This window comes from Gossypium arboreum, chromosome 1 (genome assembly GCF_025698485.1).
Source record: "Gossypium arboreum isolate Shixiya-1 chromosome 1, ASM2569848v2, whole genome shotgun sequence".
Lineage (NCBI taxonomy): Eukaryota > Viridiplantae > Streptophyta > Magnoliopsida > Malvales > Malvaceae > Gossypium > Gossypium arboreum.
In genome coordinates, this window is record NC_069070.1 from 674,322 (window position 1) to 693,513 (window position 19,192).

Consider the following 19,192-nt stretch of genomic DNA (forward strand, 5'->3'; position numbering starts at 1 on the left):
TTAATGAAACCCACTTAAATTAAATATAATGAATTAAGATGTTAATTAGCCACTTTGTCTTCTTCAATAGTCTACTTCACCTCCACATATTTTGATCGTTTTGTGTAGGTAATTGGGAAGGTGATTGTCTATAATAAAGTGAAGAGATAAAAGTAAGAGATAGAAAAGTTATGAGAAGTGTTTTTTATTTTCTCAATTTTCTCTGATGTATATGCTTTGCATTAACATTGACTTGCCACACTAAACATACTATTTTATATTATATAAATTTTAGAGTTATTTTTTCCTCTTAAATGATGAGAAATTATGAGTACTTTAATTAAGTTTTAAGTACATAGTTTTTTTTATTAATGGATATAGATTTTTTAGCGCAAAAATTTTACTGGCATGATCAAACATTTAAAAAGTGTTTGGTATGATTGAAAAGTTTTAACTTTTTAAGGAATTAATGTTTGGTATATAAAAAAAAAGTGTTTATTTTACTTGGAATGTAATATTCGCTTGAGAGTTATTTTTCCACGAATAATAGAAAGTGGTTCCCTTGATAATTGGTGGGAAAGTTAATTTTCTATGTAGATAGAAAGTTAAAAAAATAATATAGTAAGATAAAATTACCCTTATTTTGACTTGAGATATTAATTTCTTCAAGTTAAAAAAATAATGATTATCTTTGTTAATGCACTTTTGAATTGGGAGCTTGGAAGATGAGTGTATCTGCAAGAAGGGGAAAAGGTGAGTTATGAGGAAGTCGAAGTTGGCAATCTGATTGCTCTCTGATGCACTTAATTAAGCCAGTGAATGATTCATGGTTATGAAATGATTGCTATTTGATAGGTGGTGCGTTTATTTCCAGTTAGTATAAAAATAATAGTGACGGTGAAATTAAATATCCTAACAATATTGTAACGTGAAACAAAAAATAAGCTAAATGTATCGCACCTAATAGTTCATCCAAAGCCACCCTTAATTGACGAGAATGTTGATTGTACATTGATATCTACAAAATCCTTCCAAATCTTAAGGACACGGGTATGTTTATTGTCTGAGTTACAATTGGAGATTCATATGTTGGAAAGCTTCATGTGATTTAGAGGCTAGAATTAATCTTATTCCGCTATCTATATAACATAAGCTAGGTATGGATAATTGTAAGCCTACTCTCATTGCTCTTCAGTTAACTTATCAAACTTTAGTCTATCCAATCGGAGTAACTGACAATGTTTTAGTAAAGGTCGAAAAATTTATTTTGCCTACTAACTTTGTAGTTTTAGACTATGAAGCTAACCCTAATATGCCTTTGAGCATAGGATGAATATTTTAGCAACTTCTAAAACTCAAATTGATGTCGAGAAAGGTGAGCTTAGAATGCAAATTGAGAATGAAGTTGAGTGTTAATGAACGGGGTTTTTAAGCTAATAACATTTTAGTTTGTGATGAGCACGATACTTTGGATATATACTTATTGACGAAGTTATTCGGTGAGCACTTTAGATGATAATTAATCTTTCTCGACTAATGAAATTTTTGAGCTCCAATTGTAGGAAAAAGAAGCAGTCAAAAAGAGACTTGATGTTTTGGTTGAAGAATAAGAGACGCGTGGAAATTTAGCCTAACTTCAACGAAGGAGAATTTTGGTGGTGTTACTTATGAGCCACCTTGTTGAAAAAATTAAGGTCATCGAGCGACAACGTTAAAACTAGTGCTTCCAACTAGGCAATTTCAGAATTAAATTTGTTATTACAAGGATTTTACTTCTGATTTGTTTTTATTTAACCATTTTGTGTGTTTAGTTTTAATTTTTGTTTTTATTCTATATTTGAATTTGATGGGTGTAAAGATGAGAGCATTGATGCTAAGCAGACTAAAAGAGGTGAATTTAGACTCATCATAAGTTCGCGACTTGGCCAAAATGTGAAAATGAAAAAAAATTGGCCTAAGGTCGTTGCATTATTAGGTGGTATCTTGGCATGAATTCCAAGGTCGTGGCATGGAAACAGGAGGTAGGGGCAAAGGGACGCCGTGACATCAAGGCGCCATCAACAACCCCTTGGGTTAGAAGACTGCGATGCCAAATATAAATGTTGCAACTTAGATGTAATTTTGTAAATTGAGTTTTAGTTCAATTAATAATAATATTATTATAATAATTAAAAGAATGTAGTTTAGAGTAACTTTTTCGTTTCACCTTTGATTTAAGCTGCTTCCACTTATTACTAATAAATAATTTTTCCTAAAAACTATGATTGTTTTAACCATAATTATCGAACAATATTATTAGGATAGGTAATTATTTTAGTGATTGAAAAACTGTTTAGTAATTGAATTTGAGTGTAATTATTTAAAATTACATAAGTTGACATGTTTGAATAAACATTGTAATTAATAGATCTTAAGTATAATTAGAACACTTCATAATACATAATACATATGACGATTTGATTTTAATTTTTGTTACTTGTTTAAAAATTATTTTTATCAAACTAATAATTTTTATAGTAATTAGTATTTTTTTAAAATGGACGATTCTTCTTCACTTGTCTTTTTCTAATGGTATAAGAAAATAAAACTGGATACATAACTAAATTGATTTTTTTCAATAAAAAACTTTCTTAATTTCAAGTATATTATAATAATATAACATCAATTATCAGTCTATGTAAACCCCGAGCATAAGTTGTTACACGTTATAGTTATCTAATGAGGTGTTTTATCTATCTAGATATGATGTCCATAGGGAATCAGCAAGAAATTATCGTGTTTCAATTTTTCATTGAATAGATTAAAATAAAAGAAAAATAGAATTTTGATAGAGCATGCCATGTCTTGTCTCTATTAGAGCGTTATAATGGAATAAAAGAAAGACATATATAAATAGAAATGCTATATCTGCACATGTTTAAATTATGTAGCTATGTAATTACAATTTATATTACTAAATATAACATAGGAAATTACGATGTAATTACACTTTGTTAGTCAAACACATCTAAAAATTACAATCTTTTATAATTACAAAAAATGCAATTACTACTCTAAGAATTACAATATAATATCAATCATGTCTATTTGTTTATAGTGTGGTATGAGCTAAATAATAATAGTAATACATTTCAAGCCTAAAATCATGCATACTAAACCTCCATCCAAGTGGCTAAGTCAAGTCAGCTATATTATTTGTTAACTTTAAAGCAAAAATAGGAATCATATTCATACTTATATTATAATATATGCGTATATAACAGTGATAATTTTATAGCTTTATGGTGCAAGCTGTATTCAAATAAACGATATTGCATGCGCTCACTTCAGTGGTCGAAATATTTTAATTCAATCTTTAAAATATTAATCTCGTATCATTAATTTTTTTTAATTTAATTATTAATTTAGATGTTAATTGTCAATTCAAATTTGATATAAATTATTTTTAAAATATGTAAATTAAACCGTGAACATATATGAGCCTATTGAATGACCAACTTTGATAAAAATTGTTATAACATAAATCACAACATCATTCTTATGAGTGAGAAAAGAGAAAAAGTAAGGAAGATTGTCAAAATCTGCAGTTACATGATTTGCCATTTCCTTCTCTAATTTATCAAGTAATGGGAAGCCAAAAGAAAGTCACAACTATTAAATACTATTTGACGGCAGATGAGCTGAAATATTTTGTCAAGTTCTTTGTTGGAAGTCATGTTAATGACGTACTACCACCATTTGCACTAGCGAAACCAAGTGAGAATCATGAGAAATTTGAGTTACATGATGTGCTCACAACTGCTGCAATATAGTCTCTGAATGCTATTCAAGAGGCACACTCTTGCTCATCTTCAAAAGGAGCTTAATTTCTTGAACACTTAGCATCATCACATCAAATAGTAGAACCTTGAAGTCTTTTACTATATACAAGACCTTCGAAAGGAGTTTCCATGAATAAAAGGGAAGTAGATATATGTTGTTGGTAAGGGGAGTTGTTGCTTAGGACTTGATAAACGGCATAATAATTTTTAATTAATTTATTCAAATTCGATCTGAATATGAATTATTTAGATTATCTATTAATATAAATTGTTTTTTTGCATTATGATTCAACTATATAAGGTAACTTAATATTAGTTAAATATTAGATAATCAATAAATATAAGGGAACTGTAAGTAAATGAATTACTCATCAAAATTCAACCTAAGATACATATGATGAACTGATAAATTTTCAATTTAGCGACTTTTAGCTTGAGCATGCAACATTACAATTATTGAAAAAGGACCCAATAGGTTAGGCCATTGTTCCCGGCTAGTGGCAAAGAGACATGATCTATCTTGAGGAAGATTATAATATTAGTGATTCGTTTTTTGTTTATAAATACCCCACCATCATGATCTAATTTCCATCATACAAATGAAATCAAATATTATTATCGCCCACAAATTCAACAAAGTTTTTTTCCTTTATGTTCATGGATATCAATGACATAATCCCACTATAAAAAAAAAAAAAAACAAAAAACAACACATATCAAAAAAGAAAATATGATTGAATTTTAAGACCCAAAACTCTCTCTCTCTATATATAATCTCAGATAAAATAATGGATGACTTTTGGTTGTGGTTAAATAAAGGGAAGATTTTCCTTTCCATAAAAGCTGAAGATTAAAGATAATTTAGAAAAATGGTGATAAGCATACATGGACTAAATCAGGTAACTGTCTGCCTCAAAATACCAACTTACGATGAATCATTCAAATCCCTAATATGAAATGGGTATTATTATTCCTATAAATTTGGTACTGAAGTTGATGGGTTTTTTGAAAATTTTAAAAGAATATAAGTGGAATCTGACTCTTGTGTTGGAAGGGAAGTAGATCACTTAATTTGACTTTTTTTAAGGATAATTTGAAGTTTTTTTAAAGGTATAATATTAAATTTAGTTCTTTATATTTGTATTTTTTTGTCAGTTTGGTTCATATTCTTTTCTTGAGCTATATTTGGCCATTTGCCTTTCAAAATGAGTCAAATCGTTCTTTTAAAGAAATGATTACTAAAACATTAATTATTTTCAACAATGCTGGCATGGCAACTAGTATAACAACTCACGTACACTTCAGGCTGAAATGGCACTATTTATTTTATATGACACGTCAACAAATAATTTTAAAAATAAAAAAAAGAAAAATTCAAAAAAGAAAAGTTGTAAAAGGTTCATAAAAATTCAAAAAACCATGGAGTATATGAGAATTGTCATATGGGTTGCAATTTTTAAAAATCTAATATTTTAGTCAGTATTTCTGCTAAAAGAACAATAATACAACTCTTTTGAAAAGGTTGGATGTTAAATTTAGCTCAAAATAAGAATAAGGGTCAAATTGACAAAAGATGTAAATGTTAAAGGTTAAATTTGATATTACGTTTTTTTAATTATGTAAGTTTAATCGAGGGGCGAAGCCAGAAAATTTTTTTAGGGGCGGATGAAATTTAAATTTTCTATAGTTTAGATCTTTATAATTTGTAAAGGATTAAATCAAATTTTTATAATTTTAGGGGGACCAAAGTAAAATTTTACCTTTACTAATTTAAAATTTTTAAAAAATTTAAAGGGCCAAAAATACAATTTTACATTTTAAGGGGGCCGGGGCACATGTCAGCCCCCTATCTACGCCCCTGGTTTAATCCCCGTTACAATTACAAAAAACGCAATTGAATAATTATAATCAAAATCAATATTACAAAATACGACCGAATTCACACATTATGTAACTTAAAGCATAATAAATCTAAATTGAGAATCCACTAATAATTTACAAGATGAAATCAAAATATAATATCTCGTATTTCCAAGAACCTCAATCTTACTATTAAAATATTGTCTCATTGGAAATAATTTAGACTTAAATATATTTTTAAATAGATTTAATACATGTTTTGACATTTGTATTATAGTAAAATTTTCGTTTTGGTACTCCGTCAATCATATTAGGTCCTTAAATTGGCTTAATATATATTTTGGTCCTTGTATATTATAATGAAATTTTCATTTTGGCCCTTTTACTATTGTCTTTATGTTTTCATTTATTGGCTTAAACAGTCACACGGGCACGGGATTTTTTTTAACAAAAACGATCAATGGGTTAACATGATGGACAAAATGAAAATAAAGTATACAAAAATATTTTTAAAAAAATAGTAAAAGGATCTAAGTGGAAACTTCACTATAATACAAAAGCCAAAACAAGTATTAAGCTTCTTAAATCTATTAATTTCTAATTGGAATTCTCCATATTTATTTTACGATTTATATTCGAGATTCGTGATTATTCTTTCCTATAATGTCATCTTCAAAGGCGAATTTATATTTTCCTTGAAGAATACAATGAATCTTATTATTGTATAGAATGTTGCAATTCAAAATATATTAATATTATAAAACTAAGGTGAAGATATGGGGTATGAGCATGGATGAGGATGATAAGCCACTCTTTGTATACATATTATTAATGATTTATTATTACAAAAATTAGAATAAATCTATTGTATCTACGAGGATTTTAGGTTTGGACGTCATTGATAAGTTAGTGCCATTGGGACACAAGTCAGAGAATACGAGCTATTGCATTTCACTATCATAAAATTCCTTTTTGCCTTTTGCCATATCAACTCTCCTAGGGAAAATAACTTATTATTATTATTATATTTTTACCTACCATGAAGGTGGATTGGTGTTTCAACTTTGAGAACAAAAAAAAAAATATATTTATTTATTTATTTATTTTTACAAATTAACTAACAATGAGATATAAATAATGGGACTACCATGGCCTCAATTATGACATATTTTTTAATGCTGATAATGGTGCCCCCCACGCATTAATTTGAACAAATTTATCACTAAAATAATTTTGTCTCTTTTCTATTTTCTTTTTATGTTGATAGATGTGGAAAATTAGGGATGTTAGGTCTTGGTGTAATAATTTTTGCAAAAATATTAGACGAGAATTTTGTGTTTTGTTATTCAAAAATAGATAAATTAGTCTCTGAATATTAGATCAAAAATTTTATTCATTTTACTATTGAAAACCGACATGATTAATAAAATAATTAAAAACGACACTTGTTTTAATAGTAAATAAGGATAGATTTTTAACGGAATGATCAATTTACTATCTAATCTAACATATATGAAAAATATAATCTAGCTTTTAGTAAAAATAAAATCAACACGAATTTAGTTCGAATAAATTGTTTTTTCTTTATTTTAATATGAAATATCCAAAGAGGGAAGTGGAAGATTTAAAACCTAATTATAATCGTACAAAATCTAAAAAAACTTATTTCTTTTAATTCTTCCAATGTTGATGTGGTATATAATTTTTAAAGGACTAGCCACGAGGGCTTATTTATAAATTTTATTTTTATAAGTGAACTTTAAGCAAAAACCGACATAATTAATGTCTTTTTGTTGTTCTTCATCTTACAACGTACGTGCATGTGGGTGACAGTGTCCACAAATATCAATGTCGAATAAAACATGTAAAAACTAGCTAGCAACGTATAATTAATTAAGTTAATGTAGCCTAGTTTTCAATCTTAACCTTACATTATTACATCATATTGTTATTTAAATACTTAATGCTTTTTTTTATATCTATGAAAATCAAAATTATTATAGGTTTTGACATAGTTGGGAAAAGTAGAGATCTTGCATCTAGAGTACCTAGGTTTGAGACCTATAATGTATAATTCCTATTATGAGTTGTTGGGTAAAAGTATTATAGAGGTCCTTGTAGTAGGAGTCAGATTGAATTTTGCCATTACTACTTAAAAAATGGGCAAATTAGTCTATGTACACTAGATTAAAGAGCAAATTGATCCTTTCTGTTAAAATTTTTATCTATTTGTACTATTAAAAACTTGTGTAGTTGATAGAACAACCAAAAAGTGTCATGTGGCATGCTACTTATACCTCATGCTGACATACAATAACCAATTTTTAACCCTAAAATTGGATGTGATTTTAACAGAATAACTAATTTACTCTTTGATCTAGCGTATAACGACTATTTTACCCAATTTTTGTATAAATGGGGCAAAATGTAATTTAACTCCTAATATAAAGTCCTCAATGATACTATTACTTGAGGTGTTGTCATACATGCATTTTAATCCATTAAAGACTTACCTGGCAATAAAGATGTTCATGGGTCGGGTCAGGGCAGGTTCGAACTTAGCCTATACATGATATTAACACACTTTATGCTTGTCGAAACTCGGCCTGGCCAAAATATGAGCTTAAAATTTTGCCCAAATTTATCCATATTTGTAAATGACTAACCCAAGACCATTTTAGGTCTGCATATTATTTTTAAAAAATTTTAAAAATATATTTATATTATTTTTAATTTAATATTTTTATTTATTAAAATTTTACATATAGTCACATTGACCATTTTAAATGCTTACATCATAGTAATAGTATTATATACTACTATATATTTAATTTTTATGTGTTATGAATTACATAATATATAAAAATAATATAACATAAAACAGGTCAAACTCAAACCTTGAATATCCAAACTTGAACCCAATCTATATTTTAAAAGGGTTTAATTTTTTCTTTTTACCTAAACTTATTTTTCTAATTTAATATTTTTACTCAAATATTCTTATATTTCAGATTAACTTACGTTGGATAGATATACTAAATATAAACAGTTATACCTAGCAAGCTACCCGAGGAATTTACTAGTAAACCAATTAAATTCTTGGAAACAAGGAAGAATTTCAAGTGTCTCAAATCTGTTGTCAATATCAAATAAAACCCAACGAGAGACACATCATGGATATTGGAGAGGGACCCCAAAAGAAATCCCATATTCTTCATCAATCCAAACAACTAGACATTAAAAAAAAATAAAAAATAAACATGTTAAAACATCCCCTACACCACCCCAAAACCCATCACTTTCTCAATCCAAACATGTTGCATATAATCTTATAAAATATAATATAGTATAATATATATTTTTCTCTTTGTTGATTTGGCCATGTGGGCATTCCCCTTTTTGCTTTTTCCACGCAAAATCTCCACCGTTGAAATCACCTTCGCCACTTCTATTTATTCACCTCCCTCTCTTCTCCTTCTTCTCCAAAACTCTCTCCTCCCTTAGTGATCATATTGGCTTTCATCTTCTACATTACACCACAAAAATGGCTTGCTCAGAGGTTTGTAAAGAGGTCAGTATAACCTCAGCCTTATATACTTTTTTTTTCTTACTATATATCATTATTAGCTTATACAAAAGACATGGTGGATAGATTTACATGCAAATGTTAATCAATATCATTTTAACAATAAAGCAGGTGGAGTTGAAACAGGAACAAGAAGAAGCATGCACTAAAGATGGAACTATTGATTGGCATGGCCAACCTGCTATAAAAGCAAAATCTGGACAATGGACTGCTGGAATTATCATTCTCTGTAAGCTCTTCATATATATATATATATATATATATACATACACACAACATATATATATCCTTAGATTAGCTTTAGCATTTTTCATTGTACTTAATACCAGTAAATAACAGTAAGGCAGTGTCTCACTATCCAAAGATCATATAGAACAGCTTCTGATCTCATAAACTTGGATACATGGGTCCAGAATCCATATATATCACCATCTATACTTCTATACACACACACACACACACACTTATATATATATATATATCATTTACTGAGTTTTTTCATTATATTCAAATCTTCAGTTGGCGCAAATCTCTGAGTTTAGTAGAAAGGAAAAGGAAATGAACAGAAATAATGAGAGGAGAGAACTTTCTATTAAGGGAAAAAAGACATTCATAACACGTAAACAACACCCCTTTGTGATTTTGCATGACTTGGGTTCTTGCCACGTGTCCTCCTCCATTATTCCTTTTCTGCAGAGTGCAGAGAATAATTTGCATGTTCTTTTTCAGTTGCTAAACGTGATCTTAACGTGAAAGCCAATGGAAAAATCTTCTATTTTATCATCTTTTTTTTTTCTTTTTCTCTTGCACATATGGTTTATTGATGTTTTTGGATTAATAAATTGAGCAGTGAACCAAGGGCTAGCAACCCTAGCTTTCTTTGGAGTAGGGGTGAATTTGGTGCTGTTCCTCACAAGAGTGTTGGGCCAAAACAATGCTGATGCTGCTAACAATGTCAGCAAATGGACAGGCACTGTCTACATTTTCTCTCTTGTTGGTGCTTTCCTCAGTGATTCCTATTGGGGAAGATACAAAACTTGTGCCATCTTTCAAGTCATCTTTGTCATTGTAAGTTAACTCTTCTTATTCTAAAAAAATGGGATATTTGCATAAATTTGACAAAAGTTTATTCCACCTATAATCTAAATTTGAAAATGAGATTTTGTGTTCTTTTGTCAGTTTAGTCATTAGCTGATATTAAATGTTAGCTTAAATATGAGGTAAAAATTCCTTAAAACACAAATAGGGTTAAAGTTGGAAATTGCTTTAGGAGATAGAATTGAATTATATTTTTTTGTGAGATAAAATTGTAACTTTTGGAGACTAAAATACAAGCCTGCCTATCTATTTGGATTCGACTTTGAACGAATTAAATTATAAGCATGTGTATTTACTACAAGAACAACTTAGATATAAAATGTTAAGAAAGATAAAAAAAAATTTAATCTTTCATTAATTATGTTTTTAACGTGTCGGATCAAATATGTTTATATAATAATTACATAATGTTTATAATTTGATTTATATTTTACACATATTCCACATAATACCGACATTTAATACTTAAATTACCATCTAAGCTGACAAAAAGACTAATTAATATAATATGTGTTAAAATGGAATTATCCAAATATTGCACCTACATGATTCCTAAATATGTATATAAATATATTCCTTGAAAAACCTCAAATGGCAGGGATTGGTGTCACTATCACTATCATCATACCTTTTCTTGATTAAACCAAAAGGGTGTGGAGATGAAGAAACAAAATGTGGGTCACATTCAGGCTTTGAGATAGCTCTGTTTTACCTCTCAATCTACTTAGTTGCACTAGGGAATGGAGGGTATCAACCAAACATTGCTACATTTGGGGCTGATCAATTCGATGAAAACGACCTTAAAGAAGGTCACTCCAAGGTTGCCTTTTTTAGCTACTTTTACTTAGCTTTGAACCTTGGGTCACTTTTCTCCAACACCATCTTGGGGTATTTTGAAGATGAAGGGATGTGGGCACTTGGATTTTGGGTGTCAAGTGGTTCTGCCTTGGCTGCACTTGTTTTGTTCCTAGCTGGAACCACCAGGTACAGGCATTTCAAGCCAAGTGGGAACCCACTATCAAGGTTCAGTCAAGTCCTTGTGGCTGCAACAAAGAAATGCAACATTGATATGCCACTTGATGCTGATAGCTTGTTTGATGTGGATCGAAATGATTCTTCTATCAATGGCAATAGAAAGATTCTCCACACCAATGAATTCAAGTAATTATCTAACCATAATCCAATCTTCAAATTCTAACTGTTTTTGGGTTACGATTTTGAGTTTATAAGTGTTTTTTGAATTGAATCTTTTTGGATTTTTTTTTTAAATTCGAGTTATTTTAAATTTTATTGTGGATATTTTTTTCTTCATGTTTGACACTCGAGTTCGAATAATTTTTATTTAGAATTTGGATTTTTCAAATTGAGTCATTTCAAATTTAGATCATTTGTATTTGACAATTGATTTCAAATGATCACTTCCAATTACTTATTTGATCATTTTGTGTTTAGGTTATTTTTTCTTCAAGTTAGGTTACTTGGCCAATCATTTTGAGTTTAGGTTTTTAATTTAGGTCATTTCGGTTTTGAATCATTTGTGTTTGACACTCAAATTCAAATCAAATCATTTCAGGTTACTTATTTGATCATTGGTGTTTAAATTACTTTTGCTTCAGGTTAAGTGTTAGGAACAAATAAAGTAGAGTTGAGTTTGAATTCATTGAACCGGGTATTTAAGTTCGGGTCATATTTGACTGCTCAAATTTTGATCTTGTGTATAGGTTCTTGGACAAAGCAGCATACATAAGTACAAGGGATATAGATGATCAAAAGAAGGGAATTTATACACCATGGCGTCTTTGCCCTGTTACACAAGTTGAAGAAGTTAAATGCATACTAAGATTACTCCCAATATGGCTTTGCACCATAATCTACTCTGTTGTCTTCACACAAATGGCCTCACTCTTCGTGGAGCAAGGCGCTGCAATGAAAGTCATTGTCTTGAACTTCCGTATCCCACCCGCCAGCATGTCTAGCTTCGACATTCTCAGCGTCGCGTTGTTCATATTCCTTTACCGACGAATCCTCGATCCACTTGTAAGCCGGTTACGAAAAAAGAGTTCCCGAGGACTCACTGAGCTTCAAAGGATGGGAATCGGACTCATCATAGCAATACTAGCAATGGTTTCAGCTGGAATTGTAGAATGCTATAGATTAAAGTATGCTAACAAAGATTGTATCCATTCTGAAGGCTCAAGTTCCTTGAGTATATTTTGGCAAGTCCCTCAATACGCATTTATTGGCGCATCGGAGGTATTCATGTACGTCGGCCAGCTCGAGTTCTTCAACGCACAAACACCCGACGGGTTAAAAAGCTTCGGAAGTGCACTATGTATGACATCAATATCATTAGGGAACTATGTTAGTAGCTTGCTCGTGACAATGGTGATGAAGATTTCAACTGAAGATCATATGCCTGGTTGGATACCAGGGAATCTCAATAAGGGTCATTTAGATAGATTTTATTTTCTATTGGCTGGTTTAACAACCATCGATTTGGTTGTTTATATAGCATGTGCTAGATGGTATAAATGTATTAAGCTTGAAGGAAAAGGTGATGAAAATGATGATGAGAGAGGTAGCTTTAATAAAGTGTGATGATATGTACTATGTATATTCCCCATTTACAAAGAAATTCTATATGTGTTTGAATGAAATTTATGAGCTTTGGCAAGGCTTTTGTTGTATGTATTAAGCATTTAAATTAGATCTATGTATAAAGTTGAACTACTCATCAAATTCGAAGATTTATCTAAAATTTTAGTAGATTTAGTTAAAAACATTAGACTCAGAAAATGAGCTTAGAAAAAAATAAGTTTGTTTAAAATATGAGTTCAACTTGAACATTCAAGACCCAAAGCTTAAAAATAATATGAACAAGTTTAAAATGGATTTGGATTAACTATTGACAAATATGGATGGGCTTGGATAAAACTTATATTTAAAGACGGGCTAAATTTAAGAATGTATAAAATGTATTAATATCATCCTTAAAGTCGACTCAACCCAACCTGTAAATATTTCTAATTCAGATTATTACATGTTAAGTTATTTAGAGTTCGAAATTACTTTAGTGAGCCTCAAAAGCCCATAAAATTACATGTTGATTGGATTAAATTGAATGCTTGAGCACATTTAGTTAGTGGCCTATTTTATTGATTTTAAACATTTTGGGCTTTTAATTTGATTTTTTTTTGGTTAAACATGATGTTGGGGCTTTTTTTAATCTCAATTTTAGCTAAAACCGATTTTGTGTAAAATATTTTGGGTCTTCAAAAATATTTGGGCTTAATGATTAATAAAGTTTTAATTTTAATTTTTATTTTATTTTATTTGTGTAACTATTTGATTATTTTGTTAAAATTTTATTCATTTTACAATTAAAATTGGTCTTTGTATGTCAAAATGATGAGCATGTGACATGCCACATGTAACTATTTAGTTATTTTGTTAGCAACACCAATTTTTAACCGTAGGAATTGATGAAATTTTTAATAGTAAGAATCACTTTTCTTTTTGTTCTAACGTATAGGGACTAATTTGCTTATTTTTTTAATAATAGAGACAAAATATAACCTAATTCTTAATACAGTAACCTCCATGACACTTTTACCGTCAAATTAGCAAGCTTTATGGGTAGTATAAATTCTTGGAACAAGGTTATTTCATGACATTAGAATAATCTTGACTAGATATCTACAACACTTACACTTTGATGTAATTGTTGTTGCCTTACCATGAGTTGTGACTTAATGAAATAACTTACAACTAAAAAAAAGTAAACAATGAATATAGTCAACTGGTTAATCTAGATTCAATCTTACGTTTACAAGATTCGCTTAAAGAGTAATTTATTATAATTTTTACAGTATAAGAGATTATTTAAGCTCAATTTTCCTGATGCTTGTTGCAACTTCACTCCCATACAATTGCAATGAAAGTGCTTTTCCGACTACGATTTTCCTCAATAAAAATTTAGTACAGACTATTAAAACAATTTGATTACACAATAATTTTCTCTACATAGGTTCCTCTCAATAGATGGATAAGTACTCACTCAATTCCTCACAATCATACGGTTTTTAAATAGATAAATTTATGCTTTTCACCTCTCTTCGAATAATGGTTTAGAGGTGGGGTAGTGTGATTTATTCGAATTATTCGAATTTGAAAACTCAACTCGATTCAAACTCAAAATTTTAAAAAAAATTTGAGTTAATTCGATTAACTTGATTCTAATAATTCAAATTTTGAATTTTTTTTCGAGTCGAAATGAATTTTACTCACTCCTATGAGTTATGGGTAGTTCTAAACATTGTATTATGGAATTGGGACAATCTATATCTTGAACTTTGAAGAGCACATGGAAGAAGAATATATTGATAATCTTAATGATACAAATTCAGATGATAGCAAACTTGGTCAATGACTAGCATATGATTATATGGAGTATGCCAAATGTTAGAGAGGGAAATATCCCAATAAATATAGAATACTAGAACAATTAGATAAAATTGCATAAGCTGTTTGTTTTTCTTATTTTTTTATTAGTAACCGTATTGTCGACTACTTTAATATATTATATATGATGAACTCTAAAGTATTATTGATAATTTTAATAATAATTAATACTTGTTAAAATAGATATTCTAAAGTCTACACAGTTAGAGAATCAACTCTCACTTAATAGTGTCTCCGATGTGAGAGATTTACCATTATATAATTCTTAAATAAGGTAATTGGATTTATGTACCAGTGTAATTACAATATATACTACCCATTGCGACCTAATAAATTAAAATTTAATATGTCAGCCAAACATGTCTAGGTAGTTGAAATTATATTTATAAGTGGATATAATTATTATCATAGTAATTTTCATTTATTATGAGTTGTCGTTGATGATGTGGCTCTGAGCAAGGGCGAAACCAGAATAATTTTTTAGGGGGCGAATGGAATTTTTATTTTTTATAGTTTATATCTTTATAATTTTTAAAGGATTAAATCAAATTTTTATAATTTTAGGGGACAAAGTGTAATTTTACTTTTACTAATTTAAAATTTTAAAATAAAACTTAGAGGGCCTAAATAGCAAATTTTTATTTTAGGGGGTTGGGGCCATGTTAGCCCCCCTAGATTCTCCTCTATCTCTAAGATGATATTTTAGACACGTAACAAATTTTTATTAACTCTTTATTACTACATAAATATTTTAACAAAAATGGGTTTGGGTAACATTATAAACCAAATGAAAATATAAGTACCAAATTGAAATATTCTCAAATGCTAAAATTAATAACAATTTATGTATTATATAAGGACCAAACCAGGTATCAAGCAAAACTAAAATGAACATAGGTAAATGTTGTTTAGATATCCAATGTTAATATCAACTAAATAATTGAAATTTTTTACTTTTTTTTTTTATTTACAAAAGATGGATATAGTGAAACTAAACTAGACAGGTTCAAGCTTTTCCAGAATAATCATCATGTAATAGTTGAAATTTTCCATTTGATTGTTGCATGAATATAAAATTACCCAAAGGTCTCGAGAATGTCAATGTTGCCAAACCATTAGCTACCTTGTTGTCTTCTCTGAAGATATGTGAAATTCGAACCATCCAAGGATGTTAAAGTAGATCATTAATTGCTCGTGTCAGAGTTGAATAATGTTGCTCACCTCCATTTACTTGGATCACTTGAATAGCTTGTTTTAGGTTGAGATTCCACACTATTTGAAGTCGTTGTAGTGCACCGTAAAATTCAACCATAATCACCAAACAATAACTAATATTTTTTGAGAAACCAGCAATCCAAAATTCATATTAATCCGCTTTACCATTTCAACATTGATATAACTAATATTAGTAAGATTAGATATTGATATTTTTGAACCCCATAAATTTGCTTATCAAAAAAAGGTTTTTTTTGTAAATTGACCCTTAAATTATACCTTAATTTTTCAAATTCACCTTAAATTTTGTCTTAATTTACTCCAAAAATAATGCCAACTAATAAAAAAATGATAATTTAGGGACTAATGTACTAATTTACTAAAAGGAGTCTGCTAGGGTTTCTCTCTGCATCTATAAATACTCATTTCACTCATCAGCTTATCAGATCTTCACGCGATTCATTTATTTTTTCTCAATAATTATCTTCCTCTTTGTTTTGTAGAACTAATTGCAGTGATGAACAATTATTCTGTGTACCAGAGGATTCATCTATGACGGTAACACAATCCCTCTAAGAAGTTCTGAGCTCACAAAAATCCGATTCTTCTTTTAAAATTTTTAAAAAATGTCTTCTTTTTTAATTTTTTTAAAAGAAAGGGAGAAACAAAAGCGATGTGATGATAGAAACTCGTAATTCACTGATCTAATAATTTGATGTTACATTGAAGTTCCGACAGGTTCTGATCGCTTTTTATTTCCCCTCTTTTTTTTTTTGAAAATTTAGGGTTTTTTAACTTGAAATATATTCTGGGTGTCTGATGAATCTCAATTGTTTAATGGGTAATTTGCGTCTGAATTAGTATTTCTTTGATGGTAAATCAGCTTGGAGACATGATACCCGCTTCTTTTCTTTTTCTTTTTTTTTTTTACTGTTTTTTAGAAATATTATTAGCTAAATAATACCAAATCTTTTGTTTAGTTCATAGAGCCGTTTATCAAATTTAATGATGGCTATGCATGTATTAATCATGTTTTAGATGCTTTCATTGAATTGCATGCTATTAATTAGAACATTATTATATCTCTGCTCAGCTATTCAATGCATTGATTCTCTTTAATTTGGTTTTAGGTTAAATTCTGTTATTAGTCTCCACTTTGAGAAAGTTGTGTATTTTGTATTTAGTCTTTGTACCTTTCGAATTGGTCAATTTTAACAGTTATTATTTGTTGAGGATTGAAATTTTAAATTTTGAAAAGTAGAAAGATTAAATCTATAATTTCTCAAAGCAGAGGGATTAAAAGTAGAATTTAGCCTTGTTTGTTTATCAAACCAATTAATTTTTCAGATAAAAGTACAAGGACTAAATCCACAACTTTGGCAAAGCATTTTGTAGTAATAACAAGTTCCTTTCTTTTTTAAGTATTATATATGCTTTGGTGTTTTCTAGTTGAACTGTTTTTCAGATTGCTCATTAGGTTAACTTGTTAACATACTGAATATTATTTTTAAGTTTTGATTAATAAAATTTGCATTACCATTAGTTTTTTACATTGTGGCTGTGTTGCTGCTTGAGTTAAAACTATTGAAAGTTCGGTTGAACTCTGTTTAGATGAGTTTTGTTTAATTCTTACTCAAAAAGAAGAAAAAAATGCTCAATGAGGTAGTGGTGGAGGTATCAAATTGTCATTGTTTTTGAATGTATGGTCTCATTTGCAAGGGCTTTTTTGAAGAAATTAGGATTTTATTAGGCTTATTTAATAATGGTGTTTAGATAAAAACTAGTGTATGGTTGTTTAGTTCTTACTCAAATTGTCATTGCATTGAAACTATGCTTTCATTGTTTGAAGAATTAGAATTTTAGTATGTTTCTTTGCTAAGTGGTTGTAGGCTTTAATAGCTGATTATAGGTCTTTCATTTAAAGTTTAGCATATCCTAAGTAGTAATTTACTTAGGTCATGCTAAATTTTGAATGAAAGTCCTATTGTTTAGTTATTATTAGTCTTATGCCATATTTTAAATCACTAATTATTACTTTAAGCACTTAGATATTTATGTCACTTTAAACTTTGAATGGAAGTTCTATTCTTTAGTTACTATTGTTCTTATGCCATGTCATAAATGAGTAACTATTATTAGTATTATGTCATGCTCTCAATGATTTGAGCTTGTAGCTCTCTAAACATGATGGCTACATCATTATTTGGAAGGGTCACAATGCTTTAAAACCATTTGGGGCAAGAAAATAACAAATTGACTAATCATGAGCATTATTTTTATATTTTGAATTGGGGAAATTTATTAAAATAAGTTAAAATGATGATGTGGTAGTAAGAATATACGACACTTTCTAAACACCTATAAGAATTTTTTTATTTAGGTTCCACAACCATATGAGATTTCTCTTGGAACGGTTTGGAGGGTGTCGCCTGTTTTCTTCCGACATCGGTAATGGTCTTTGCACTCTTTCTTTAAAAACTTATATAAATCTTAACCTTGTTTGTTAATAAGATTTTTATGATTTGCACACTTGTTTTGCATGTCCATTGTACGCCTAAGGTGCAGGAGAGAAGATGATACATTTTGTCTATTTTCTTATTTAGGATGAACAAAAGGTATGCATAGGAGTGAGCACATAATTTGTGGAGGGAATCTGAACAAGTTTTTGTAGTTTGTACATGATAGATTTCTTTATTATATTGTCTTTTTGAGAAAGATCTCTCACCTTGCTATATGGTGTACAATGTTTTGAAGAATGCATACATGTAATTAAGATTTTGATATGCTGGTTCAGTATATTCTTATGTGGATGTTTTGTGTTATCACTAGATGAGCCCAAGGTTTCCTTTTTTGTTTCAACTATAAAATGCAAAATTGTATCTAGTCTAAAATGTATTAGTGCAAGCCCATTTTAATAGATATTATTTTAATTTAATATTTACTCTGACTAAAATTGTTTTTAACTTTATTGTAAATTAATTCAAATTTCCTTTTATCTTTTAATAATGTGATCGAGTTCGATTTTTGCTTGTAAAATCAATAATTGAAAAAAAATGGAAATTCTATCTTAATCAAGATGATCAAAATGCAAGTTTTTGAAGATTATTTTTATTTAATAATAATTAAGGCTTAAACTTAAAATAATTGAAAATTTAATTTAAAGTCAGAAACA

General features: G+C 29.1%; 1 protein-coding gene, 1 long non-coding RNA gene and 3 other non-coding genes across 6 annotated transcripts; all 5 read left to right on the forward strand.

The window, feature by feature from the left end:
• The first annotated feature begins 9,145 nt into the window (after positions 1–9,145).
• LOC108481780 (protein NRT1/ PTR FAMILY 7.3-like) lies at positions 9,146–13,001 on the forward strand. Its single transcript, XM_017784862.2, has 5 exons — positions 9,146–9,231; positions 9,358–9,475; positions 10,097–10,314; positions 10,943–11,505; positions 12,066–13,001. The coding sequence occupies exons 1-5, from the start codon at positions 9,205–9,207 to the stop codon at positions 12,940–12,942; spliced, it is 1,803 nt and encodes a 600-aa protein (XP_017640351.1). The 5' UTR covers positions 9,146–9,204; the 3' UTR covers positions 12,943–13,001.
• A 3,435-nt stretch (positions 13,002–16,436) lies between these two features.
• LOC108480472 (uncharacterized) lies at positions 16,437–18,830 on the forward strand. Of its 2 annotated transcripts, none has more exons than XR_001870621.2 (2): positions 16,437–16,578; positions 18,401–18,830. It is a non-coding gene; the product is annotated as an uncharacterized LOC108480472 (long non-coding RNA). The 2 variants fall into 2 exon arrangements; XR_001870622.2 differs by lacking the exon at positions 16,437–16,578 and adding an exon at positions 16,587–16,758.
• LOC128281757 (small nucleolar RNA U61) lies at positions 16,530–16,610 on the forward strand. The gene has a single exon (XR_008272024.1). It is a non-coding gene; the product is annotated as a small nucleolar RNA U61 (small nucleolar RNA).
• On the forward strand, positions 16,691–16,769 carry LOC128281763 (small nucleolar RNA snoR14). Its single transcript, XR_008272032.1, has one exon. It is a non-coding gene; the product is annotated as a small nucleolar RNA snoR14 (small nucleolar RNA).
• Positions 16,828–16,924, forward strand: LOC128281750 (small nucleolar RNA Z101). Its single transcript, XR_008272015.1, has one exon. It is a non-coding gene; the product is annotated as a small nucleolar RNA Z101 (small nucleolar RNA).
• Positions 18,831–19,192: the final 362 nt, after the last annotated feature.

What these genes read in the sequence shown, in the direction of transcription:
- LOC108481780 (XM_017784862.2), top strand. Translation starts at nt 9,205, where the DNA reads ATGGCTTGCTCAGAGGTTTGTAAAGAG. An exon ending in TGCTGGAATTATCATTCTCT is followed by an intron (nt 9,476 to 10,096) that starts GTAAGCTCTTCA and finishes TAAATTGAGCAG; the next exon opens with TGAACCAAGGGCTAGCAACC. An exon ending in TTCAAGTCATCTTTGTCATT is followed by an intron (nt 10,315 to 10,942) that starts GTAAGTTAACTC and finishes CTCAAATGGCAG; the next exon opens with GGATTGGTGTCACTATCACT.